Here is a 27,902-nt window from a genome sequence, read left to right on the forward strand (position 1 = left end):
AACTAGTTTGTTCCTGTTGTCTAATAATGGCACGTCGGGAAAAAAAAAATTAAAAACAGCTCGAGATGAAGAGAGAAACTTTACTTTCTCTGTGAGTTCCCTTTGCTGACCATGTGTAGGACAGGGGTGCAGTTTGTAGTGTTGTTGAATGCAGGGCGGGTGGGTGGGGGAAGCTCCATGTGGTCATGGCTCAGTGGAGGAGCCCCATGTTCTTCTCCTTCAGAGTGATACCTTTAAGTATCTGGGGCTCTCTGTACATCCAGCTGGTGAATTAAGGAAAACCGTGTGGGTGGTGATGAGTTAGGGCTCATGTTAATAATCGCCAAGTGCTTTTAGGATGCGATGATGAAAGGTGTGCTGGGTGCATCAAAGCGTTTTCTTGCACTACCTCCCTATTCATTGCACGTTTGATGGGGAGGGCTGGCTCAGGGCCCTGTGCTTGTTGCTCTGAGGTGGGAACCATGCTGCCCACATCAGTGGGTGCCCAGGGCTGCAATCACCCCATAGCAGTGGGGCCATCACGTGTGTGCCAGCCCTGCTGAGCACTGTGCCTCTCCCTTCCCATCGTCACTCACTGAGCCTTGGTGCTTATTCAGGGTTTTGGAGATGTAAAATGCTAAGTAGTCCCTTGTATTCCATTCTGCTGATTAATGAAGTCTTGCAGTTCCATTTTGGTCCAGCTCATGAGCTAAATGTGGGATTTGGTGGGAGAAGAGCCTTAATCATCAGTGCCGTTTGGAGAAGAGCATCTTAAGACGCAGTGAGATTAAAAGTTGCCCTTTTAAATCTAAACAAGAAATCATAGAACGGTTTGGGTTGGAAGGGACCTTTAGGATCACATAGCTCCAACCCCTGCTATAGGCAGGGACACCTCCCAGCAGACCAGGTTGCTCACAGCCCCATCTAGCCTGGCCTTGAATGCTTCAAGGGAGGGGATTCACCCCTCACATTAACAGCTGTTTAATGTGAGCTCATAATAAAGAAATGGCAGAGAAGAGCAATGCAGGAGGAGAAAGGCAGGTGTCAGGCTGCCTGTGGAGCGAGATGGCACTGATAAAGCACACAGTTGGTCTGTGTATGAAGAAAATGTTGAAGCAGAGTGAGTTTGCCAGTGGAAATGTTTGCTGATGACACGCGAATGAGATGTTCCATATGAAGAGGGATTTGACTGTTTTCTGAGGAACTGGAGAGTAAACAGCGTTTCTTTCTTGGTTTTTGGAGTGTAAACCTTGACCCCCATCTAACCTGGGTCAGTGACAAGACTTCTTCAGTGCCAGAGACTTTGGGGAAATGGGAAACAGGCTTAAAAATGCCTCAGCTGGGTCTGTACAACAGCCCCTCTATGTGATGCTGCTGTGTGAATGAGGACCTGCCCCCCTTGGCTGTGCTTCTCAAGAAGAGTCAAATTCTCTGTGCCACTGTGCTGACATGGATTGCAGCTGAAATTTGTTGCTGCTGTACTGCAGTGGAAATGCTGTGCAGTGTCTGAAGCTGCTCATGCAGCCCCCATCCATTTGCCTTTAGGAAGTGGCAGAAGTTGCCCTGCTTGGATGGAGACAATTTACCAAGAACTCACTGTGTTTGTCTCCATGATGTGCTTTGAAATGTGAAGTCCAAGTGACTTTACTGACATCCGCTCCTCCATGACGTGTATTTTCTTCTTAGGGCATGGAGAGGGAGTTAATGAGTGTTTTCAGTATTTGTGTGTGTGTTTCTGTCTGAAGGTAGGCACAAATCTGCTCCCAGTTCCCCCACACGGTGAATGGGGGATGCCCAGTTGCAGTCATGGCACTCTGACCACTTACATTTGATAAAGAATGTTTGTGGTAGCTTACATCCTCTTAAGCAGCACTGGGAAGGTGGATAACACTGCACTACAACAGCTGCTCCAGTCTCTGTGCTTTAAAGACCTGTGGCATTTGGCCCAGGCGCCGTTGGTCAATGGCAGATCCCACCGTGAAGCTGCTAGGATGCCTTTCATTCACTCCTATTCCATTCAAATCACAGTGGGGAGAGGGAGAAATCTCTCAAGTTCTGAAAACCAACAAGCAAACAAACAAAAATCCCCTTCCGCGAAACCCATTTCAATCACTACATTTTATTTTCCTCTCCTCCAGGGAGGAGGGGATTTATTTCACCACTGGGTGAATAAATATTGACTCGATGCTTTTTTTTTTCCTTTTGGAATTGGAGGAGCCGAGACACAACCAGGTCTCTTATTAGTTCTTACTCAAACATAAGTAAATACAGCCTTTCTGCAGCGGCTCCAGCTTGGAGAGCTTTACCATACGCTATCATTATTGAAGTGGGGAGAGAGCAAGAGTGTGCAGACGTGAAGAAGTGTGTTTGTTGGAAGGAAAGGAGCCTATTAGCTTTGAAGCAGATCTGTACACACTCAGTTAACGTTGTATGTCAGAAGATAACTTCCCTGTGAAAACAGGCTGTGTTTCTGCTTTGTGTGTTAACAATTCAAGAGGAGTATGGAGAAATCGAGTATTGTTCTGCTCTAAGTGGCACAGATTGCGTTTCAGTCGGTGCAGATAAAGTGCTAGGAATTGTCTGCTGTGCTCCAGAAGATGTATTTGAATTGCATGTTTAAACAGCAGGTTTTTTCCTGTGGCCCTTTTCAGCCAGATGAAGCTAAACCGTCCCTAATGAGCTGTGTGTCTGCACGGCGGCAGGTTGTGGTGGATGTAAAAGCTGGTCGGGAAATAGATTTACACTCCTTCCTGCAGGAGAGCCTGCTGCCAACTTCACAGCACAGTAATAACAGTTGGAAGTGTTTTGAATCCAAAGGTCTTAAACATCGTTGCACATAAAATGATCCATACCACGAGCTCCACTCTAGAGCAAGAAAGTAACGGCACAAAAGCAGTGGCATCTGTTGCTTCGGGTCAGCCTGCAGATCACCAGGATCGTGCAAACCAATCCTGAGCCCTGCTGGGATCTGGCTTAGCAGCCCTGCATTGGCCATGGCTCCATCCAGGCTGTCACCCCCAGGCCTGCCAGGGAGCAAGGTGCCTGCTCAGCCACCTGCAGCACTCTGCATTGGAGGCAGCAGAACAGTGCAGTGAGTATCTGAGATAGCTGAGTACAGTGAAGGGAGCAATGCCATCGCAGAGTGTTTTAGCTTAGATCACAGAATCATAGTCTTGTTTGAGATGGATGGTCCCTTGAAGGCCATTTGGTCCACGTCCCTGTGGTAGACAGGGGCAGCCACAGCTCCATCAGTGCTCAGAGCCCCATCCAGCTCAGAGCTTGGATGTCTGCAGGGCTGGGACGTTCACCAATCTCTCTGAGCAATCTGTGCCAGTGCCTCACTGCCCTTATGGGTATAAGGAAGAGGTCTTTTACAAACTAAACCTCCCTGCTTCTAGCTTGAAACCATTTCCCCCTGTCCTATCGAGATGAAGTTAAGCAATTGCTTGTTCTGGCTGATTTGTGTCTTGAAGTTACTCTGTGCACAAATCACACTGCAGTTCTTTTGGTGCTGCTGCTTCAGAATGTAGTGGAGTGCAAGATTTCCTTAACATAACGTGTGTGTGTGAGCGTCAGGAGGCGTCTCCTTGTCCCAGCTAAAGAAGTTTCTCTCATAGAATCATTTAAGGTTGAAAAAGACCTTAAGGGTGGATTATCCAGTCCATCCATCCACCTACCAGCACTACTGCCCTTACACCACATCCCTCAGTACCACACCTACCCTTTCCTTGCACACTTCCAGCATCAAACCAAACCCCAAAAAGCCATCATGTTCAACTTGTCAGCAACAAACCAAACCAATTTATTATCATCCTGTTTTAAATATCATTGCCCTTAAACACCGTGTCACACCAGAACGTTGGTTTGGCTTTATGTAAGCCCCTCTTCCTTTCCCCTTCCTGTTGAAATTACTGAGAATCCAACCCAAGCTTTTGGTTGACATTCCCTGCCTCAGCAACATGCTGTTGTAGCCACAGCCATCCTTAGTGTGCAGGAAGTAATGCAGCTCAGCAGGTTCTTTGAAACTCTGGGCTCATGTCCATCCTTGCTGCAGGAGAAGATGCTCTCAGGGTGGTTCTGTTTCCTGAAGAAAAGATGTTCTGTTCCTTTAGAGAACGATTGCATCACCCATCCTGCCCAGTCCAGCACATGCCCACCCCCCACCGCCCCAGCAGGGTCCTCTGGTGCAGCTCTGGGCAGAACATCAGTGCTTGCTGATGCATTGCAGCACTTAACGAGCAAACCTTCCAACTGTGGAAGAATTACTGCTCCACGTGCAGCAGCCCAGCATTGGTTTGGATGCTGGGTTGAGTTTTTGGTTCTTTTTTTTTGCAGGGAAAGAGAGAAACTGGCCTCAGTTATCTGTGAACAAAATGTAGTATTGGATCACATCCCAGTAGCAAAAACAGTAGAACAGCCTGGGCTGGTGCTGAGAGCTGGGGATGCTGCTCACTGCTGCTGAGTGCTGCTCACTTTTGTATTTTCCAGCAGCACGGTGACTGAACTCAAATTCAGCATAGGATCAGATGGACAACTGAGGGAAATAGAAGGGGACGTTACCATAACCAGACAGCCTTTGCCTGGTATCCTAAAGGTTGGTGGTCAGGGTTTAGGAGATGTAATACCTTTGTACCTAAAGCACGCAGTGCGCTGCTCTGCTGTGGCTTAATGGTTGGTGCCACTCATCTGTAGCAGCTTTCAGCCATCCTGTAAAGCTGCAGTTCTTTAGTTATCTCAAGAGAAATGTATGGCAGAATTGTGACCAGCAGCCAGCGTTTCCTTAGGGAAGGTGGGCTCGGGTTTGCATCACTGTGCTGTGTTTCCCTTCTTTCCAATGTGTAATGATTACCAGTGGTTCCCAGCTCTCGGGCAGCCCAGTGGGACCTGGTAGAGCTGACAGCACTGTGAGAGCAGTCTTTGCCAGACGTAGCATCCCCGCAGCACCGGTCAAGAGACAAAAGCCTTTAGTGTTCCCCAAAAGAATTTAAAACATTTTACATCAAACGGCTGCAGAAGTTCAAACATGTCACTGCTGGCCTATGGCACGGGCTGGGATGAGGGGGGGGGAAGGATAGCGCAGGGCAGAGCACGGGTTGCACAAATGATTTCTGAGCTCTCCGTCCATCTCTTGCATGACTGCTGCTCTCCGTGCGAGGAACAAGAAATGCAACGTGCGATGGTTTTTGCATCATCAAACAGAAGTTAAACAGCAGTCCCCAAAATAGGAGCAGAGCTTCTCCATGTCGGCACCTCCCCAGGGTGGGTTCACTCTGCCCAGCACTCCCAAACAGCTCCGGGTTAAACGCAGCCCAGAGGGCTGTGAAAGGCCCTTTATCCCCTCTCCCTGTTTGTTTGATCCCTCCCACAAGCCCTTCCTGTGCCTGGATTCACACTGCCCCTGCCTCCTGTGGCCACGCCACAGCCTTACCTCTGAACGAGGCATTGATCTAAATATACCCAGTGTCCAAAGCAAGTGCTCTGTTCCCAGTGCTGTGTGGTTCCGGTGGCATCTCCTCCCCCCTGTAACTGTTCTTATTTTGGCTAATTAAATTAGAACTGCCACTTTTTTTTTTTTTTTTTTTTTTTAAATTTAATTTCATCGCTGTGCCAATTTGCTGCAGTTTATTTAGTATTTTAAAGCAGCTTCCATTTAAATATGGAAAGGAAGGAAAATAAATGTGCTAAATATATTTCTCTTCGGCTCAGATGTTGCAGCTTTTTTTCTTTTTGAAGAACAAGGTCTAATTTCTGGACCCGAATCCACTTGGCATTACTCTTGGCTTCAACAACACTGGGTTTCCTTTTGTTTTAAACTCATTCCCTTATCCCAGCTGCTGTGCTATGCTGATGTCTGTGTGCCAGCAGGGCCCTTCTGCATCTGTTTGGATTGAAAATGCTCATCTGAGCAAAGTTGAGCATGTCCATCAATATTGGCTTTGCTCTTAGTCTCATCTTTGCAAAGAGCTGTAGCACCCTTCCTGCTTTCCTCCTTGTCCCTCGCTCTGGGAAGCTGGGCCTTGATCTCCTTGGGTTAACCTGGCTCATTTAAGGGTGAGAGAGATGATTAAATACTCATTGATTTTGGAAGAGGTGGGAAAGAGCAGTAGGCTGCAATGTGCAGTCAACAGCACGCATTTCTTTCTCGATTCTACACATTTCTTTGCAAAGTTATAGGTTTTTTTTTTAATAACCTAAACACTTAGACTTGGCTAGGATGTGTTTCTGAGCAAAGAATGCATGACTGAAGAACACACAAGAAACAGCTGGGGGAAAAAATAGCTGGGAAAATAGAAATTTGATGTGGTTTTTGACAAGTGTGTGAGTGCCTGATGTCCCCAGAGTCACAGAGCTGCTCAGGGTGGGATGGGGGAGAACTCAGGGTTTGCTGTACAGGAGCTCCATGCAGGTTTGTGGATGTGTGATTTGGCTGCTTGCTTCTGGACAGGTTCCCTGGAGGAAAGCAGACTGTGAGGATGCTGCTTATTTACTCCACTCATAGCATGGCTTATTTCAGATTCCTTGGTGTTCTACTGTTGTTACTTAAAGCTTCGTCTGTTTTAGCAAAAAAAGCAAAATGCAGATGTTTCAGAGCAAAGGTATGAATAAAATCTTGTGCCTATAGAAACTGGGAGATGCAAAACCACAGCCCCTGCGTGCAAGCATGGCTCAGCCAAATGCACATATTGAAAAGTCCTCAGCACGCATGGCAACAGAAGACGTCATGTACGCAGGAGGTCTGACTTATGGGGCAAACCATCACTTTTGGCTGCATTCTGGGGTCACTTTTTTGAGTGAAACCCTCTCTGCTGAGTCAGCCCAGTGGATCCTTGAGTTGTCTGCTGTGAGCGTGAGAGCGTTCCCCTCCCGCTCCAGGTTCAGAGACGCGGGTCAGCGGCTCTGTTTATTCCGGGGGGGTACCCGAGGTCGGTGCCTACAATCAGACGGACAGGCTTTGGTTCTGCTTTCCTTGGGGTGAGTCCCGGAGGGGCTGAGCTGCGATGCTGAGCTCCGTGCCCGCTCCCCGCAGCCCCTTCCCCGCCGGGGGAGCCCCGGTGCCCCCATCCTCCCGTGCGGTACGGCAGCGCTGAACCTGCCCCTCGGAGGCTGGATCTGTGCTCATTAGCTGATGTTTGCTGAAACCGGATACCTGGGGCACCCCAGCCAGCGAGCGGAGTCCCCTGGCTGCAGCTATTTAAAAGGACGAGGGCAGCCTTACCATTTCCACCTCTTTCACATCCATGTCCCTCCCAGCGCCCGCTCCCAACCCATCTCCTCTCCTGGATTCCCGCAGCATCAATGACCCACGAGCGGAGCGACCCGCGGGGAAGCTGCTCGTGTGCACACCGGGAAAGGATTACCTGCTGAATTCGGGGGGACCCCAGGCTTTGTGGGGACCCCTGAGCCTGGCAGGCACCCGCTGGCTCCCAGCGCAGGAGAAACCTTGAGGCTGAAGGGGAAGGAGACAGGAAAAGGCCTGGGGTGTTTTGGTTTGGTTTTGCTTCTTTTTTTGCTTTTTTTTTTTTTTTTTTTTTTAATTATTTTAATTATTTTTTTTTTTTAAGAAGTAGACGTTGTTGTAAGCTGCTGGGACAAATGAATGCCAATGAAGGTGGGGCTGCAAGGAGACGTTGCACAGCCTCTCGCCTCGCTGCAAAGTAAGTGCCCAAAAAAGAGCTGCTGTGTGAGAGGCAGGGCTGGGGGAGCCCGGGTGTGGGGGGAGGCAGGAGCAGGGCTGCCCACGGAGCTGAGGGTTTGCTCTGTCCCGGTGTTCTGTTCACAGCAGCCAGGGCTTGGGGTGTCCCAGCTTGTTGGAAAAGGAGGGAGCAAAGGGATATGAGTTTTACCCATGCTGGCCAGCACAGAGTCCCCTCTCGTGGCACAGCTGGCTGAGTGACTCGGGATCTGATTTGCTCTGATGGACTAACAGATCTCATTCCCCACCTCCCTGCTTTCTGGGTTTCTGTCACGTGGTGGTGGGAGAAGAGGGGTGCAGGGGTCCTCACCACCCCCCCCTCCCCATGGCAGCAGTGCAATTCAAGGAAGGATGTGGGGGGTCCTGCATATCCGAGCCCCTCTGTGTGCTCCCATCCTCCCCACATCCCGAGCCCCACACCCAGAGCAGAAGCCACGTTGGGTACCTCGTAATGTGGGGCCCAGCTGTGCCGGTGCCGTAGGTCCGAGCTGCTTTGGACACAGGGTTTGCAGCCCTGCAGCAACCTCCATCAGCAGCCTTCCCCACATTGGGACCTTTCTCCACGGACTCTTCCTCTCTCTCTCCGCACAGCCCGGAAAGGATCCTTGGTTCCTCCTCTGCAGCTCTTCTGGCCGAAGAGTTTCTTTTTATTATTTATTTACGTTGTATTACTTTCTGCAAATGCTTCGGTATTACAGAGGAGGGCAGCAGAGAGAGGCAGCGGGGACATCCTTAAATAATTTTCATTTCTCAAAATCTGCCTTTTCCTCTTCTCTCTAAGTCCAGAGGAGAGATCCTTGGGGGGGTGGGAGGCACATCTGCACTGCAAATAAAAATAACTATCGCAACCACCAACCCAACCAACAACAACAACAACAAAAAGTTACAGCTAAGAAAAAAATAACACTAATCAAGGATTTTGGAAACCAGAAGTAACAGAAATTGTGCTATTAATAAGGAGGAGGAAAAAAAAAAAAAAGAGAGGCAAGAAATCCAGCGACCATGGGCCAGCGTGGCTTCCTAGCATGTACTTTCTGTTCTCTCTCCTTTTTCCCAAGGTAATTGCAGTCTGCCGAGAGGGAGTTAAATGGGATTAAAAGATCTGTGTAAGCAAAAGGACCCAGAAGAGAAGGAGGAAGGAGTGAGCCGTCCGGGCCAGGGGGTGTCTTTGACACAGCTGAGCCCCTTAGAGAGGCAGAGAGCTGAGCTCCCAGGAAGGATGTACCCACAAACCGGCCTGTTCCCCTTTTTCTGATGGATTGCCGCAAAAATTGCCCGAAAGAGACAATGCACTAAACGTGATGGAGCCGGAATCAGAGCCGGTCTCCAGACTCAGAGCTACAGCAGCAGGCAGGGGGTGAGTACAAAGTGCTGCTTCTGCCGGCGCTGGGGAAGGGCATCCCGGGTGGGGACGGGGTCCCGGGGGTGCCGGGAGGGTTCCGGAGGGGAGAGCGTGCCTGGAGGGAGCCCCGCACGCTGGGGCGGCTGGGGTTGGGGTGGGGGAAGACATTCCTTCTGCCAGGGGATGATGTGAAAACTCCTGGGCTGGAGAGGAGAATGGGCTGGGAAGCAGGGAGGCCACGCTGGAGCTGGAGCGGGAGGGTGGGAATGGGGCTGGGGTGTGCAGCTGGGGGTGAGAGCGCGGCGGTGGGGAGCAGAGTTGGGGGGGGAGGGGGTACCGTGCTGGGATGGCAGGGGAACCCCCAATTCTTAGCACCAGGGGAAGGGGCTCCCGGACCAGGGACTGATCCGTGGGGAGGACACGGGAGTCACAGAGTCACACCCGCATCGAGATGCCGGAGAAAGCGATTCCACCTCCCTGCAGTGCCCCCAGCACCTCCGCCCCGGGTGGGCACGGGGAGGGTCCCAACCCCACGCAGGAGCAGGACGGAAGCGCTGCCACCCAGCCCTGCACCGCGGGACGGGGGGCACCCGGTACCTGGAGAGCAGTATTGTGGTCCTCCAAAAAGTGGGAGAGCCATGGGGAGGGCTGAGGCACGTTCCGAGAGGCAGACGGGTGCGTGGTGGCATGTTCTTCATGTGCTCGCCGCACACGCGCGCGCACAAAGATCTCTGTCTGTCTGTATCCACGTATAGCTAAAAAAGCACAGCCCGCACCCTGCCTGTCCTCCTTCTCTCGTAGCCACGGGCAGCTTTTGTCATTTTCATCGTTGAATTTGTTGTTGTTGTTGTTGTTGTTGTTTTCCTGAGGCCGAGCAAAGGGTTAATCCCTCTGGTTGCGTTGTCGGATGTAATGATGATTTACCGACACTCCCTTGGAAGGACTGGGATTCTTCTGCCTGGCAGTTTGAAAAAGTTGTGTACAGGATCGCTGTGCTTCTGCCAGAGCCGGATGGGTGCGAGATGGGGGAAAAGGACGGGTGGGGGGCTGGGGGAACCCCAAGGGTCACCCCTCTGCCTGCAGCCACCCCACGTGCGGTGCCGGAGCCGGGACGAATGTGCAGCTGCCTTTGTAGGCTGGACGCACGCTCTGCCTGCAGTGTGTCTGTGCGCGTAGGGTTCCGCGTGTGATCCCAGCCGCTCCCACAGCCTGCACTCAGCTCTCCTGGAGCAGCATGTGTTTATGCTGTGTTTCAGTGCTTTAGAGTGGGTGTTTTTCGCCCAGTCGTGGCTGTGGCACATCAGGAGGTGCTGTAGCTGTGCCATTTTCCCGCTTGCACCTTTTAAACACTGTCACGGTCTGAGTGCAGCGCCTGCCTGGGTCCGTGCAAGCGTGGCTGTCTGTCAAAAATGGAGAAGGCCAAAGGGGAGCAGGGGACGAGGAGTGCTGCAGGGGACCGAGAGCAGCACAGCCGTGTAGTGGGGTGTTCAGAGGGCCACAGTGCTGGGGAGATCCTTGGAGGTGCCTTTGTGCTGCACTGTGAGGTGATGGAGGGGTTACCCGTGGTCACGCTGCAGATGTGGGCAGGGAGATGCCGCTCGGGTCCCAGCACTGTGCTGATGCTGGGTTAGGGGCTGGTTTAGGGGCTGGGCACCGGCAGGGCTGTGTGTGCGGGAGGGCTGGGTCTGCACCAGCACCTCAGTGCCCACTGAGCAGTGCCATGGGAAGCGTGCTCTGCGGGCTCGTGGTAACTCTGGATATGAGAGCCTTTTGTTCCCAGGGTCTGCTCTGGGTTACATACCTTGCCAGCGTGCTGCTGATCCGTTTCTTCCTCGGCAGAGGTCGCTTGCTGCTCTTGCATTATCTCCCGATGGGCTTTTCGGTGCTGGGATTCAACTTGCTTGGCGCAGCGGTGCTGTGCATCCTGCCATTCCCCTGCTGGCTCTTCCTGTCAAGGCCTTCAGCCTCAGCAACACTCCTGGAACTATCTGGTGCCTTCGCATGAAGCGCTGGGTCCCCACGCGTCCCTGGGGCTCCACGTATCCCAGCACTCCTCTGACATCCCCATCGTAGGGCTGGAGGCTGGGAGCTGAGTGTGTGTCCAAGCTACACCACTTGTGCTCTACCCCCCAACCCCTTCCAGCCCCAGCGCTGTGTGCTGCCCACATTTCAAGGGGACAAGGTGGACCTTCAGGCAGGACAAGCAATTTGGGACAAATTACAGCAACACTAGGCAGGTTCAGCAGCAGGCAGGTCAATGGGACGTGCAGCAAAGAGAAGGTGGTTGCACAGTCTCGTGGAGATGTGTCCTGGGATGGTTAGGGTTAGGGTCACAGCATCATGACCAAGGCAGTGGCTGAGGTCCTGCAGCTGGTCACTTCTCTGCTGCCACTCTGATACAGCTTCCAGCCTCACCCCAGCTGTCCTGTTTCAAACCTGCACTTATTGAGGTTGCATTAAACAGCAGGGGACTCCCAGGCCTTGCAGTAAGGGGTTGGATGAAATCTTTGAATGGTGAGAGAACAGAGGGTTTTTTCTCTGCCACTTTGTTGGAGGCATGAGGGGAATGGTGGATGCTTAGCGAAGTGCAAATGGAAATAATGGGGAATTATATATGGCTCTCCCAAACCCCCTCCACAACATGAAGGAATGCAAAGGTGTTTGTGTTTACTTTTGGAAGGATTAAAAAAAGGAGTTGGATGACAGATCACACTTAGCACTTCTGTTTGCTGAGGGCTCCAGTTACTAGCTGAGGACACAAAGGGAAGAGATGCAGTGAGTGTTGTCACATCACTCAGCAGCAAACAGTAACTCAGACAGGGCTGGTGAGCAAAGAGGAGATGAAGGAGCGTGCTGTCAGTAAGATCCCCTATTGTAGGAAGTTGCTGGGGGGCATCTGGAAGGGTGTCTGAGTCATCATAGCCTCATCAGCCTGTCTGTCCTTCATCCACAAAGTGAGGAAGCAGGCTGTCAGCAGCAGGAGCTCAGAGAAGCTCTGGGCCCGGGCTGTGCAGTGAATACACAAGCCTCTGATTCCCAAGAAGAATCATGGGGACTGGGAGCTGGAATCCCATCAGCCCTTCATCTGCAGGTATCAGCATAACCTTTACAAGAGCAAGGTGAGATGCTGAAGGAGTGGTGTTGGCCACGCCAGTGCTCCTTCGCTCTTCTTCATCCTTCCTCCTTGTGGCTAGGCATGCAACGAATTTGTAGTTGTGGCTGAGGGTATATAGACATGGACCCAGGAGCAGTGGGTTGGATGAAACTGTTTTGTGAACTTGGTGCTGGATATTTGGGGGAGCTGGCTGTATGTATGTGTGTGTATATATATGTGTATGTAGGTAGGTATATTTAACATTGAAAAAAAACAACCCACAGAAGTATGCAGGGTCAAAACAGGGACATCCACGCACTGATAGGTCCCCATCCCTCTCTCTCAGAGGAATGCTGTCTTTTCCAGAAGTCCTGGAAAGATAGCAGCAGTTTGTGCAAAGGGCGATAGTCACACCAAATGAGATTTCCACCTCCAGCAGCTGGGAGTGGGGTTGATTCCATGGGGCAGTTTGGAACCTCTGTACGTAGGCTGTGATTTCTGTTTCCTGTTGGCTGCAGAACTGCCTGGAAGTCTTATTAAAAGTCACCTCCGCTCACACGCATCAGATCCTAAGTGACACATAAATGATCTCTTTTTAAGAATTATCATTTGATCTACAGTTGGAAACGCAGATTTGCCTTTCTTGAAAAGCAGTTTGCAGCACCCAGCTGGCCTTCTGATCTATCGAACAGAAATAAATACACCTGGATAGGAGAGAGTGGGAGGAATTGTTTTTCCAATCTCAACAATGTTTGCAGTTTCCAAAACATTCTGCACTGTGAGTGCAAAAAGGTAATAAATAAGTAAATAAATAGTGCTGCTTTTGTCCTTTGTAATATATTCTGTTTCAGTTTTAACCCACTGTTTAAGCAAAAAGGGGCACCTAGGATGATGCAGTCATCTCCTGACATCCTGAAGCCCTGGCATGAGTGGTCCTACACCTTCTGATTGCTTTTTGTAGGAACTCCTCATCGGGTTTGTTCTGCTGCTACCTGCACGCCCACCCCTTCATTGGGGAATGCTGAAGTCACTGCCATAGGCTGAGATGTGCCACTGTTGTACTTCTCAGTCCTTCTCTTGTCTTGTACTCTCAACGCTGTGTTGTTCTCACGGCCTCATCACTGGCATCTGCCAAAAGCAATGTGGTCAGTAGCTTCAGTTTGCTGTAAAGGGAGTTTGTGTCTCCGCTGGAAAACCTTTAGGGTTCACGTGAACTTAGGTCATTGGTGTTTAAGGGCATTTCTTCACCTGGTAGCTACAGTGCTGGGATCCTCATGTGGGTATTCAGAGGCCCTGTGCTATAAAAGAAATGAATGACTTTAGTGGGTGCTTCTTGCTGGAGTCTCTGTGGAAATCGCTGGTGGTGGCAAGAAGCAGAGAGGAAGGCAAGGTGGGCTCAATAGCTCTATATAAGGAGAAAAGCCCTCACTATTACTATTCAAGCTGCTTATGCAATCCTGTCGCTGCGGAGTTGTAACGGAAAAAGAGCCTGCTTTATAAAATCCTGCAATAATTAACAGCCCCATCAGTCACAGGTCTGCCATTTGGAAGCTGCCTGTGCTTTTTCCATTAAGTTGGTAAATTTTGCCAAAGTGTTTTTCTTCAGTGCTTTGGCACTCGGCCCTGCTCTCAGCTCGTACAGCGCGCGGGGTCCAGGAGCGGGGCTGGGGCCAGCTGGATCCCGTGCCTTCGTCTCCTTTATGGCCCCATCGCTGTCACCAGAATGGAATTATGTGCTGGATTTTCCCTGAGGCTTGTTCCCCTCACCGTGTTGGTCAACAGGAATTTTAGAAGCAGATTTGGGTTGTGAAGGTGCTCCTGCACCCCTCGGAAACCTGTGCGTTGTGTGTGCCCACGTGTTTGCACAGCGCAGCACAAATCAGATCCTCACCAGAGCAAAGGTGTTCTTAATGCCTGGGGCTCCTCCTGATAACCTTGTGTTGGTCATCCCTTCCCCTCACCTTCCCATCAAGCAGTTTAGCCCAGTTGGTGGCACCCAAAAAACCTTTGCTCCACACATGTGTGGGAATGGCGTCCACATCCCAGTGCTCCATTGATCCTTAGGAGGCGAGCACAGAAGTGCAAGTCTTCCTACGATACAGATTTTGGCCTCATTTAAGTCATAAAAAGGTTTCAGCTAAAGGTGGCCAAGAGGAGTCATCATATTCCCTTTGCCTTCCTACCTCCCAGGCCTGCAGAACCAAGAGCTGCATCTCATGGGCTGCATTGGGCAGAAAACATCCCCATCTCCTCACTGGAGATCTCTGGAGTGCAGGGAAGTTTTCCTGGTTAGCATATAGCTGGCTACAGGACTTGGTGAAAGGTTTTGCTGTTCCAAGCCTCCGTTCCTTCATGCATGAACTACAGCAGCCCCAGAGCTCCTGAAATGCGCAGCCTGGTGTCAGGGTAATGGAAACAGTACGAGAGTGATGTGGTTCATCTCATTTGTTTCCCAGCCGATGTGGGGCTGCTCCAGTATTTTGTCCCTTCAAACCTTAAAATATTAACTAAGTGGCTGGTTTCCTGCATGGAGCTTTATGTTCAAGGCCAGGTTTCCCCGCTGATGCGTAAATCACTGCAGCTTCATTGGAGCTGTGAGAAAGGTTCTCCTGCACTAGGTGAGGATCTGGCCCGGGGCAGTGCATCGTCTCAGAGGATATTTTCCTGTGCTAAAGCCTGAGACTTGATGGCAGGAGAAGAGTGGTCTCTAATCCCCATTGATAAATGATTCCTCTCTGCCAGATCTAAGAGAGGAGCGAGCAGCACTGTGCCGTTGCTCTGCATATCCCAGTGCTCGCGCTGGTTTGGCTGAGATGAAGAACAACCGGTGGACGTCCCGCACTGCCTCTGGCTGAGGACTGTCTGTAGTTTACATTTTTGTCTCCGTTCCTCCAGCTGCCTAATGCCCTTGCTGATCAAGCTGCTAAATCTCAGCTCTCGAAGGCGAGGGAATTCAATCTCCAAACTTTCCACTGACAGTTTTAAGTGAGCTTAACCAAGGAGTTTCCTATGTTCGTTGTTTGGCCACAAACCAGGGAAGCTGGTGGGGGATGGGGGGGGGCTCAGATATCTTTCTGCTAAAACTTTTCCTCTCTGCTGCTGTTTCAATGGCATTGTGATGCTTAAAGCTTAGCTAAGACAGAAAGCTTTGCCCAATCCCTTCTATTAAGCACCCATTATCCCAGAGCGTGGACGTTGCCACCAGATGAGGATTCAGGAGAAGGCCATTCACAGGGCTGGGTTTGGTACCAGTGTTGTAGAAACTCATCATTTTTTCTTCTCTTTCAATTTTAGGGGATTCTGCTTTGTCTGGACTGTGCTATGTTTTAGCTGGTTCCTGGGATTCACACAGGGAAACTCTGAAGGTAAATCACACTTTTTTCCCCCTCTTCCTTTTTTAATCAAAGTAAAAGCCGAGGGCTTTTATGTAATTTTGGGTCCAAACATTTAATAATTCCAGAGCCCAGTGTGGAGAATTAAGTGCATTTATTGCTGATGGTTGCAGTACTGATGATGTAGATGATGCAGTTAACAGCTGGCAAAGGATCCGGGTTTCTACAGGTGATTACGTGCCCCGCAGGACTCTCAGAAATGCCTTTCTGCCTGGTGGAGCAACTGGGAACGAAGAACTTTGGTGTATCTAAAATATCATTGGCATCTACCTGCATTAGCTCGCACTTAACTGCTTTTAGGAGGTGCCCCTTGAGGCCAGGCCATTAAGGAATTAAGAGTCTCTGGCAAACCGTTTTTTCCTTGACTTGGATGCAACCCAGCCGTGCCTGTGCAGATGCATGGGATGCAGTGCGTGCAGAAATGATGAGAGTTCTGAAAGTAGAAGGTTGGCCATCAGGAAGAACTGTTCAGATAGAGCAGTGGGGCAGTGGCACAGGCTGCCCAGGGGTAGAGGTACCATCCATGGAGGTATGCAGCAAAAGGGTGGGTGTGGTACTGAGGGATGTGGTTTGTGGGCAGTAGTGGTAGTGCATGGATGGATGGACTGGATGATCTTAGAGCTCCTTTCCAACCTGAATGATTCTATGAAAAGCAAATTTCAGGAGGAAATATCCCACAGGGGGTGGTTTACAGGAGAATTTCTGTGTCTGGCTCAGCCCTTGTGCTGCAGGGAGAGCCTTCTATAAGGAGTGACCATGTACCTTTACTCATCTTCTCTGGGCATCCCTTCCTGGTGCTGCTGGAGACAGGACAAAAGTTTGGGCTGCAGTAACCCCCCACAGTGACAAGTTAGCTTAGAGTCAACAAAAACAACAACAAAAAAATCCATATTTTACGGCTGATAGCAGTAACTGAGCATCTCTGCAACATCTGTTTGTCAGGGAGCCAGCTCCTAGAATAGCAGCACCTCTTCCACATGGATGTTTGACACGGGCGCATGCTGGAACCGAGCAGCTTCCTGCAACCAGGAGACAACAATAAGTGGACTAGCAGGTTCCAGGGCTCTCCTCTCAGTCTCCAAAGCATGAAGGAAAAATAGAAAGTTGGTCAGTGCTCAGCTGTAAGCCAGCCCACGGAGCACTTCTTACAGCAAAAAAATAAAATAGCATCCCTGCCATCAGCAATTTTGAAAAATGTAATATTTTCCGAATTCTCCTTCAATGCAGAAGAGGTGAACATCTGGCTGAATTACTTAGTCAAGCAGTTTTCAGAGCAAGTTTTATGTCAGCTCGTAAAGAGGCAGAACAAATACTGTCTCTTGGCGCCTCTCTTTCGAGTAGATTTTAATACGCTGTTTGGATCCATCTTTATCCATCCTTTTAGTCCCATGATAATTATGGGATGGTGTCGTCTCTTTTAGTGTTGCCAACAATTCAAAGGAAACTCTTTCACTTTGTCTTTGCTACATTACCTTTGTAGGTGCCATCCTATCTGAGATCATAGAATCGTTAAGGTTGGAAAAGACCTCTGAGATCATCTGGTCCATCCATCCACCACTACTGCCCACTAAACCATATCCCTCAGTACCACATCTACCTTTTCCTTGAACGCCTCCAGGGATGCCCCCTCCACCACTGCCTGGCAGCCTGTGTCAATAAGATGGTTGCCCTATGATAAATAATCAAACATTTCTGCTCAATTTCCCAATAATCAGAGTCAGGCTCTTCTTCTGGGAACCAAAGTCTTCCAAGGAAGGAAGGCTGTAAGGGAACATTGGCCATTTGAGACTGCGTTATCACGCAGGATTTTTGAATGTGAGATTTACAAAATCAAGTAGGAGCTTGTTCATGGATCTACATGAGGTTGTAATTAAGCCAATGCTGTGGGATATTGAAAAGACCACAGTTATTACTGTAAGGTGTAGAGATCCGCCTGCACAGTGGAAAAAGAGGGAGCACAGAGGGTGGTTTTTCCCTAAGCATTACAAATCCGAAAGATCATGAGGTTAGTGAGTTCATCTGATGTGCACTGACTAAAGGACTGGGCAGAACTTTTGGAAATGTAGAGTTTATCCTACCCAGTTTTAGCTGTGGGCATCTGATCTCAGCTGCTGGAATCTGGGAAGCTCCAAGTTATTTCTCTTCTGCCTTTTGGCTTCTTTCCTGATAAAGATTTTTACATAGGTGAAAGAGGAGCAGGATAGCAATGAAAGCCTTTATCCCCTCTTTTGGATGCAGTTATGTGCTTCTGCAGGAATCTCTGTGCATCTCTCTTAGAAGAAGATTTTCCCTGTTGCTCAAGTGTTGCAGGAGGAATGCAGCAGTTAGGTTCAAGGCACCTGGGAGCAGGCAGCTCTCAGTGAACGGATTTTTTAAATAATGTGTTTTGATGGAAAAAAATCTACGGAGGGAAAAAAAAAAAAAAAAAAAAAGCAAAAAGCAAAGGAGGAAAAAATGCTTTGCTCAAACTTGGAGCCATTTAAAGAAGCAAAAATTACCTTGCGTTTTGCATTAGCTGATGACATCCCATCATCCCTGGGGATCTGCCCCACCTGCCCAGGGCAGCCGTGGTGTGCAGGAGTCTGGAGCTGAGTGCCTGGACCTGGGGCTGGAAAATCCACACCCGTGTCCTGCATGAGGTCTGCTTGATTCAGATCCTTTTGCGTAAGCATCAAGAATTTGGCTCTACCTTTGTGGGTTTTTAGGGAGAGGAGAGGTTGGATCGTGCTTTTTTTTTTTTTTTTTTCCTTTTTCAGCAGCACTGTTTGAGGCAGTTGCTAACAAGGCAGTTGGGTCGGGGTTGCAAACAGTAGCAGCATGCTCTGAGCAGGGAAACATCCTCATGTCTTCACAGAGCAGCTACCAAGCAAATAGCACTCAGAGCATAAAGCGTTTCTGCCCAGTGCAGACACACCACGGTCTGTCTCTGGGACAGAACCTAAAAATACACGCAGAAATTGGAAGCTGGTGCCTCGCTCCCAGTTTGAGCAGTCAACTTATTTCCTCAGGGCTGAATCCTGGTGTCTTTGAAGTCTGTGGCAGGGGTCCCATTGGAGTTTGCAAAAGCCAGTTTTTGGCCTTTACCATTTTGTGGGTTGTGGAAATGATCCAGCTTGAAGACATGGCTGCGATTCCCCCCCTCAGTGCACAGACTCTACCTTTGCTGTGCTGAGGGACAAACCCTGTAGAGCAATACTGCAGAGAAACAGTGGGGGACCAAGGATTTCTCCCTGGTGTGGGAGAAGGACGTTATTAACGCCTGAGCTGTGCACTACGTTATCCCTCTGCATGGAGTGGGGAAATTTCCATCCCCTTGCTCATCTGACACGTCTTCTCCAGGATAGTCTGTGCTAGAAAATGAGTTCAGCTGCCTTGTAAAAGGGAGGTGGGAATAAAGCCATTCTCAGGCAAAATAAATATTGATTGACTAGTTCTTATGTACAGAAATAGCCATTGTTTTTGCCAAAGTCAAAGAACGGAGGTTTTCTCACTATTCTCCTCCTTTCCTGGCCAGAGACATTACAGGCCTCAGACTGGCTTCAGTCTGCATCCCCTCTGGCCAAAACTGAGGATCTCTTTCTATCGCTGGTTCTCCAAATATTGAGAATTGTGCTGAATATTTAATAGTTAAGGGTGAAGGCGGCCAAGTTCCAAGGCCCCTCTAGAGAAGCAGCTGGCTTTTTTTCCTTGGACAACCTTTGATTTGCCTTTTCTTTTCCTATGGGAAAGCTGTGATCCCATGGTGTTAACTGATGCGCATCCATGAATGGCACTGCTGCGTTTCTGATCATTTGTTCTTACCTTGAGAGATGAGGATTTGGATTAGGCAGCCCAGGCAAGAAACTTGCCCAGGCTTATTTCCCCACTTAAAGATGGAATTAAATGGTCATTGAGTAACGGGCATTGCATTTGGGCAGGGAAGAGGGAAGGAAAAACAGTTGTCCTATTTTCTTTTCAGCAGTAGTAACATCATGCTCATCACTCTAGCCTTACATCTGTGTGTCTTTACCCTGCAGTTAACATCCCTTGTGAGACTAAAGTTGGAGTTGGTATAAGAGAACAGGCTTTTGAGCCCTTTTTTCAGGTCTGGGCACATTTACCTTTGCAGTTCTTCTCGCATAGACCTGAGCATCTTCCCCAGTGAAGTAGTTCAGCTGAAGCTGCAGCCAGCTGGCTCCAGGCTGTGTTGCTGCTGCCTGCTAATCTGCTTTGGACTCCAGGCTGTGTGACTTCTGTTAGACTTCAGGGCCAGAAACCAGAGGACTCTGCTTGCACGTCCTCTACAGGCTTCTCCCAGCGCCTGTAGACAGAGATGGATGCTGTGGACAGTGAGCATCCTGCCTTCTCTTGAGCAGTGCACCCAGCAAATCCCACCTGTTCAATGGCAGTCACAGCTAGTTTTTCAGCTTTCCACAATCCAAGCCTGATCCCTCCAACTTAGTGAAACAATGTAAGGCTGTAAGATGATCCGCTGGGAAAAAAGCGCTGCTGTTGAGAACCTGAAGAAGTTCAGTGAAATGTAGGTGCAGTTTTTTTATGCTGGGAGGCACCTTTGCTTCCCAAAACTCTCCAGAGTCTCTAAGATCAAAAGCTGCTGCTTACTGATCTATAGAAAGACAGATAGAAGGCTTTTGCTCCCTTTGACAGCTCTGTTCCTTGCCTTCTGGGGGTATAACATTTTGCAATGCTTGCTCAGCCTGTTGTTCAAATTCCTTTCCAGCTGTGTGGTCAGTACTCAGAACTGCATCTCGGAGAAGTGGAGTATTGGTGCTTGGTGGGAAGTTGCCTTGCCGTGAGCTCAGCTCTCTCCAAAACATCTGGAGCTGGTCTCTTGGGGGACAGGACAGCTAGGCAGACCTGCCATGGAGCTGATGCATTTTGGCAATTGCCAGTGACTGAGTTGAGCGTGCACTTGCTTTTCACTCTGTGTGCAGGAGAAAGAACTGTCTGTGCTCAGCTTTGATTACGTGGATCTGTCTTTGTCAGAGGATGGTAGAGGTTTCTTCTAACCTGTTGTACTTTTGCATGGACTGGTTTGATAGCCATCTTACATGGATCCAGCCCTTGGGTTCCTCACCAACTCACATTTTCTTGTCGCTTCCCTTTCAGATGTGGATGTTCTTCAGAGGCTGGGCCTGGGAGGGAGAAGGCCGTCGAACGGACTGTCCTTATCACATGCCATTCCTCAAGGGGTCATTCCTCTCAAATCAGGGGTTATCTTTACTCAGCGAGCACGCGTCGAAGCACCCATCAGCACCATCTTCCCTGCAGGCTCCAGCACTGACCTGCTCCTAGTGCTGAGCCTCTGCTCCCACCGCATCAACAATGCTTTCCTCTTCGCAGTCAAGAGCAAAAAGAAAAAACTGCAGCTGGGGGTTCAGTTTGTGCCCGGGAAGATAATAGTGTACGTGGGCCACAAGCGCTCTGTATATTTTGATTACAATGTTCACGATGGCCAGTGGCACAATATGGCCATCAATATCCGTGGCCAAACAGTCACTTTATTTACTTCTTGTGGGAAGCACAGAGTACATGCGGATTTGCATTTTAAAAAGGATGAGGCATTGGATCCACATGGATCTTTCCTCTTTGGGAAGATGAACCATCACTCCGTGCAGTTTGAAGGAGCCATCTGCCAGTTCGATATTTATCCTTCCGCCAAGGCAGCTCATCATTACTGTAAATACCTGAAAAAACAGTGCAGGCAAGCAGACACCTACCGGCCAAACCTGCCCCCGCTCATCCCCATCCTGCCCAGGGATCCCAGTGCCTCCCCGAGTACTCCACAGCATACGGAGCCCTCGCTTCAGGGTCTGAAAAACTTGACCACTGCCACCCCATCCTTGGCGTTAGGCAGGGTCACTGCACCCCTCAAGACTCGGGGTTCAGGTGCTATAACTGTTGCCTTGGTCTCATCCCAGCCGCCACTTCCAAGACAGACAACCAAAGCCACGAAGGTTGCGGTGGCCCCATCTCCGGCTCCATCGAGTACTGGGACACAGCCGCCCACCCGTCCGCTGTCTCGGGGGACAGTGACGACCCTCAGGGTGTCTCGGCCTACTTCCAGCACGCACACGGAGAAAACTCCCCTGCCCAGTGCCAAAAACACCCTGCCAGCAAGCCCGAGCCCTGCCACGACCAGCAGGAAAGAGACCAAGCAAGAGACCAAAAAGAAGATCAACCAAAAACCAACCACCAAGTCCTCGGAAGCACCCAGTACTGTAAAGCCTACCAGGAGGAGGACTGACAACACAACCAGCAGCGTCCACTTCGTCACCCTGAAGCAAACCCCACAGACCCCAACCACCGGACCCCTTCCAAAGAAGCACGTGTCACCCTCCACCAGGAAAGGGGATCCTGGCAATGTCCCTCTGGTGTACACCAAGCCACCCCTGGGGGCTGCCCATCCTGTCTCCAGAGCCCAGGCTCAGGCCTTCAACCTCACCACCCCAGCTGCGACGGATGGCTATCAGATCTTTGACCCCCTTGGGCCCACTCCGTTTCCATTTTTACTGGGATACCCAGGGGTGAAAGGAGACAGAGGACCTCAGGTAAGCTTGAGCACTTCGTGACCCTTTGTAGGTCCAACTCAGCTGGGTTGGCATTTCTAGAAAATCAAATACCGAGATTGAGTCAGGATTTTAAAACGAACAAACAAACAAACAAAAAAACCTTCCTCTATTTGTATTGTGTAATGGCTTTTTGTTTGTTTGTTTTGTTTTTCATTTGTTCCTTAAAACACCCGAAGAGTTTCCTCTATAAATTTAACTACAGCATTCCACGTGCAATAACTGCTCTCAGGGTGTGTGTGTCTTGGCCATGGCGAGCATACACACATTTCGTAATGCTAAAAGCAGTCAGGCCACACTAATTATCTGCTAACATGTTTTTTTTAATGTAAGAATGCAAACAGAATCTTTAATCTGGCCAACGTTCAGGAGGATTTGGTGTTCCAACCCAAGCCTTTTGCTGTAATATATATGTGAGAGAGGGGCTGTACATGTATAAGTTTCTCCCAGACGGAGATTTTGGTTGCCAAGTTCCAGCCTAGAGCAAATTTTTACAGCTGACTCCTTAAAATAGTGAAAGAAGGGTATACAATGGAAAATTTGAGACAAGTTCCAGGAACACAATCAACAGCACTTGTGTCTGCAAACGTGCTGCTCGTTGTTGCAACCCCTAAAACGCAAGGGCTGTGTTTTGGTGAGCCCCGATGTTCTGCTCATCTTCACGTCCTGCCTCTCACTTTTCAAAGCAGTGTGTTGGTTTCTGGGGGAGTTACTGAGGGGTGTGCTTCGTTCTGAGGTTCCCAGCTGTGGGAGAGGTGAAGGATGCCTGGCTGCACAGGCACATCCCTGCTGTAGTCATTGCATTTGGAGATGTTTTGTAAAATCCCTGAGTAGGCAGAATGAGCTTCCGCAGATTTATCTGTGGGCAGTGTTTCATGGAGTAGCATTTCAGGCATAATTCCAAGAACAGAAGTTCAGCAATCGTGAACTTCTCTTGAAACACTCCTTACCTGCAGTGGGTACATCTGTGTGGCCCGCACTGAGCCCAGAGAAGTCTTGGACTGAACTGTGCTGAGGGTGACCAGGCTCCAAGTCCCCACATCCCCCTGCAATTTAAAGAGCGAATTATTGAACTGGAGTGGAAAATCCCTCTCAAGTTGTGAATCATAGCAAAGAAACTGATTCAGGCTGTGAGGACTGAGGGAAGAGATGGCAACATTTTTCCATCTGGTCCGAGAACTGCAGTCCTGAATTGAGGGAAAGGAGAACATCTTGAGGCTCTGCCTGGCCCCGTCCTCTCCAACTGCTGGAAACAAAGTCAGCACTTAGGGAGGAAAGGTTATGGCTGGAGCTGGCTGCTGTGACTCATCGGGGATCTCTGTACAATGGTTCCTTGAATGTCTCTGACGTGGGAACAGAAAAGGGAGAAAAAAGCAGAATGGGGCTGACACGCTGAGAAATGCAGCACTCCGACAGCCAGACAAGTGTGTTCAGAGGGAGTGCTGATAAATGCTCTGTGCTTGAGTAATGGCCTGGCAGCATCCTGGTGCTTGGGCAGACAATCTGGTGAGGTTAGGGAAGGTCTCTGGGCTGGTCGTGGTGCTGCATGCGATGGCTGGGATGTGATGCATGGAGCATGAAGCGGGGAGGACAGGAGGGTTTGTTTCTTTTCCTGGCTGTGTTGCCTGACACAAGGTCTCTTCAAGACCCAGTATCCCATTATGGACAGAGAAGGGTGTATGGAAAATCTTTCCAGCAAGGATTGGGACCACCATGGCTAAGATGTATGTGTAGAGACATTCCTGGGCTCTCCAACAGAGGAGAAAGGACCCTCCTTCATCCTGATCATCCCAAAATTGGGATGTGACTGACAGCTGGAGACGAGGCAGTGGTGACTCAGGCGCTGTGGTCTCTGTGCTTTTTCTGAGCGGTACCAAAATAACTGTGGTGTAACCTCAGCCATGCAGAGGGGCCTCTTCCCCACAGCCGAGGGAAGTGTCTGCATGGTTAGAGGAGAGCAATCAGGAGGCTAAAGGGATGCATTTACCTCGAAGCAAAAGACAGCACTGCCTGCGGGTTCATCTGTCCTAGAAGACCACCACGGTGCTGCACAACAGGAAGCGCTGACACTGTCTCACATGCAGAGCATTAATGCTTCAGGAATGTTGGGTTTACTGCGAGGGAGGATAATATGGTCTTAAAAAAGAAAAATTGCTTGGGAACCATTAATAACCACAAGCATTTGGGATCTCTGCTGCGAATTTCTTCTGGAGAGGAGGGGGAAATAGCATAAGGAGCCCCCAAGTGCCATGCTAGGTCAGTACCTGGGCACGACTTGGGGCTGGCCAGCATCATGCGTGACCCCAGCACACTGCTGAGAGCAGGTAGGGCAGCCACAACAGGAAAATAACGTTTAATGTTGAGTTTGGGGGCCAGCATCTCAAGCCCTCTCAAGGATAGATGTTTGGAGTCTTTCAATGGATGGGGAAGTGTTGCTTGCTGTGGAGGGTGCATGCAGGAACTGTGCATGCAGGAGCTTTGCTTCAGGGCACAGAGTGCTGCAGTCCTTCACTTTCCCCATCAGCAGAGATGTGCTCTGTGCATGTCACAGAGCTGTAGCAAAGCCTTGCTGTTGCACAGCTGGGTTGCAGAGTGCCCAGGGGAGCACACTTACCATCCAGCCCTGCACACAGCAGCACCATCATCCAGTTTCTGTCTGGGTCGCTGGGTCCGAATGCTGGTGGCAGCAGCCCAGACAGAGGTGTGGCAAGGCTTTGGCAGGCAGCATCATTGCAAAGGCAGATGTTTCTGAGCCCATCCCAAGTCTAGACTGCTCCAGCTGCCATCTTCCACACGAGCGGTTTGTTTTGGAGTGCAGCTCCTTTCACAGGGAAGTGATCCTTGCCAATGAAATCAGCGTTCAGGAGAGAGAGAGGTGAATGGGAACACTGATCAGATATGAAGGGCCTATTTCCAGTCCTCCTTGTAGCAGAAAAGGCTGCTCCAGCTGACAGTCTATGATAAATTAGGAACACACAATGCGTTTGAATGTCTCCTAATGAATGAGTCATGTTTTCTCTTGAAAGGAAGAAACAGCATGCTTTGTATAATACATGGGAAAAGTTTGAGCTTCACTCATGCTGTTGGATCAGAGTTTTTTGCTAATTTAACCAGAATTATCCTCAAAGGGAAAAAATCTTGTAGGCAAATGACTAAGCATCAGAGAGCTCTATTTGCATAAGATGAAGTTAATTTTGAAGACTAGTTGAGAGTGTAATTGAGACAGATGTGCAGCACAGGATGCAGAGACGTATCCTATAAATGCATGTGTAGTTATTTCATCAACCTCTAGGAACAGAAAGTGGGTGATGGAGTATGGGATCCCTTCATTTCTCCACACCCCTTTAGATTTGCTTGCAGGATCCGGGGCTGCTCAAGACTGACTTTCTCATGCAGAGACTGCTCCCACTACGTCTGTAGAAAAGCTGTTTTCATCAAACTGCCATACTAATATTTGGCTGTGTATAGTGCTGCCACACAATTTGGAATCCAGCTGTGGACAAAACTTCTCTGCAATAGTTGTTGTACAAATCCAGAATACACATCTGTCTTTCTTCCAGAAATCATGTTAGAGGAGTGGCTTTCTGCCAACATCTTGGTTTGTGCCAGAATTTCAAGGGTTTGGGTCTTCTCTCCTCCTCTGCACAATGCTGTCAAGGGTAGAGAGATGCAGAGGGGCTGCTGTATCCTTTGGGATGAGTTTTTCTCATCTTCCATTCTCCTGAGCAGGGAGAATGTAATGCTGGTGCTGCCCCTCAAGTTGTTCAGTCCCTCCGTGCCACTGCTCTCTGGATGTGCAATACTAAATAATGGATTTGTGGCAGAGAACTGATGGAAGAAACGTACCTTGTCTTCCTCCAGGAGGAAAGCAGGGCAGGTTCTCTGTTTGTAGGGGTAAAAAACATCCCTGCTTATGGTGCTAGCATAGGGAAAAGCTTTTGATGCGTTTTCTGAAGTCACTTTTAAGGTAGTTTTCACCACGTGCGTTAGCAATTGTGAAAGGGAATAACATTTGGCCTTCCATCTCCTGTTTGCAGCATGCCCTCCTGTGACGTGCAGCCAGTTATAGGATGTTCAGGGGGCAGAGTGAGGGGGACTCAAGTACAGTGAGGAGATCTTAAAACACAGCCGTGTCCGTCTATCAGCATGCACTAGAATGTGGCTGAATCATGTCCTGGGCAGTCATCAGCGATTTGCTGCTAGGCTGAGTACCTGCCCCTGGGGGAGCAATTACAGAAATAGTTTGCAACCTGAGCAATATGAATCTGAAACCATTCAAAAGGAAGAGAATCATTTCCCACACCGCCAGCACCGATTCCTGAACTGATTACAATTCACTTGAAACCTTCCCCAAACAGGTTCAGCCTTGCTCAGGTTCTGAGATCTGAAGGCAGCTCTGCTCCCAGGGGTGTTGCTGCGGGCAGGGGAAGCCGTGGGGAGGGCCATGATGTGGGAAAGGTGGAGGGATGAGCTGAGCTGATCTCAGCAGCAGGAGGAAGCAGTGAGATTTCGCCTGTCCTCAGGGTCCGATGTATTTCACTTTCAGACAACCTAGCTTAATTTTCCATGTGCAACTTGAAGCTCCAAAAGCTACAGAAAGCATCCTTTTTGCGCCAGCAAGTTTCCCAGCAGCAGCTTAGAATAAATCCTATAATCATTTGGTGGGATCAGTCATCATCGCTAACGCTACCGTGGGAAACCCAGAAGGGTTAAACTTTCATGTGGCTGCCGTGAGCTGATCGCGGAGCTGTTCGGGCTGGTTCACAGCTCTGCTGTTTGGCTTGAGAAGAGAGAGGATCTGCTTTTGCCATGTTACTCCTTGATCTTCGAGTTTGCTTGGTGTGATAACGGAGTGTGTGTGTGTTCTCCACCATCCGTTTGCAGCGAGGAGCGGGACAGAAGCCAGAGACAAGAAGCAAAGTGCTGGAGGAGGCTGTCAGCTCTGCCAGTCCCTCAGGGCGTCCATGCAAGGAGAGGGCAGAAGCGATGTCTTCCTCCAGCTGCCAGGAAAAGGAAACCCTCCTGCCCTCAGAGCACTTCCCACTGCTCGCAATGGGTTTCCCCAGGGATGCTGGAAGGGGTTACAGCGGAAAGGTCTGCCCAGGCTGTGTGTGGTTTGTTTAACTCTTCCCTGCATCCCTATGAGCAGGGTGAGGGGGGAGATGCTCTGATGAGTGTAGGGACACTAGAGGCTCATTAAGGTTGAAAAAGATCTGTAAGATCATCCAGTCCATCCGTCCACCTACCACCAATGCTGCCCATACACCACATCCCTCAGTACCACACCTGCCCTTTCCTTAAGCACCTCCATGGATGGCACCTCCACCTCTGCCTGGGCAGCCTGTGCCACTGCCCCCCTGCTCTTTCTGAGGAGAAATTCCTCGTAATACCCAACCTGCAGGCAGGTTCTGCTGTGCTGATAGATGTCTCTTTCTTCTCACGTCTCAGAGCTTTACGTTTGAAGCGGGACAGCATCCATCGTCTGTAAGTAGCTGGGCCCTGCTCCAACCTTATTCTTCTCTGGCTGCCTCTGCGGATGTGCATTTTTCTCCGTGTGTATTTCAGCGCTGCTCTCTCCAGTTGTCTGACGTGGGCCTCTTGTCTGAAAGCCGGAGCTGGATGACACAGAGCCTTGTGCATGGGGCACGAGGCAGGGATGAGTCACTGGGAAGGCACGGTGCACGTCCCATCCAACCCAGCCCTCAAAGAACCATGTGAGAAGCAGAGCGTGGCCTCGTGTCATGTTTCACAGCAACTACATGTGTTCGTCCAGCTACCTCTGTCATCTCCACCATGCTGCTGTTTATTTATCTGTGGACGTGCCCTTGCCCTA

The 27,902-nt window shown here is 49.8% G+C and overlaps 1 protein-coding gene and 1 long non-coding RNA gene across 6 annotated transcripts in view; one reads left to right on the plus strand and one right to left on the minus strand.

The window, feature by feature from the left end:
- COL27A1 (collagen type XXVII alpha 1 chain) overlaps window positions 1-27,902 on the plus strand; it is a 160,773-nt gene that overhangs the window by 24,882 nt on the left and 107,989 nt on the right. The window contains exons 2-5 of one of the 2 annotated variants that reach the window (XM_090121119.1): window positions 7,542-7,634; window positions 8,731-9,029; window positions 15,403-15,473; window positions 20,610-22,051. In XM_090121119.1, the coding sequence (XP_089977245.1) occupies window positions 8,974-9,029; window positions 15,403-15,473; window positions 20,610-22,051 (1,569 nt within the window). In that variant the 5' untranslated portion in view covers window positions 7,542-7,634; window positions 8,731-8,973. The remainder of the gene's footprint in view (window positions 1-7,541; window positions 7,635-8,730; window positions 9,030-15,402; window positions 15,474-20,609; window positions 22,052-27,902) is intronic. The other variant, XM_090121120.1, reaches the window with a different exon arrangement.
- LOC149915457 (uncharacterized) lies at window positions 3,334-10,393 on the minus strand. 4 transcript variants are annotated; one of them, XR_016458772.1, is made up of 4 exons: window positions 9,612-10,393; window positions 8,118-8,495; window positions 7,338-7,426; window positions 3,334-6,531 (listed from the first exon to the last, which is right to left on the minus strand). It is a non-coding gene; the product is annotated as an uncharacterized LOC149915457 (long non-coding RNA). The 4 variants fall into 4 exon arrangements; XR_016458770.1 differs by having other exon boundaries at window positions 3,334-6,910; XR_016458771.1 differs by lacking the exon at window positions 7,338-7,426 and having other exon boundaries at window positions 3,334-6,910.

This window comes from Phasianus colchicus, chromosome 19 (genome assembly GCF_987193195.1).
Source record: "Phasianus colchicus chromosome 19, bPhaCol1.hap1.1, whole genome shotgun sequence".
Taxonomy (NCBI): Eukaryota; Metazoa; Chordata; class Aves; order Galliformes; family Phasianidae; genus Phasianus; species Phasianus colchicus.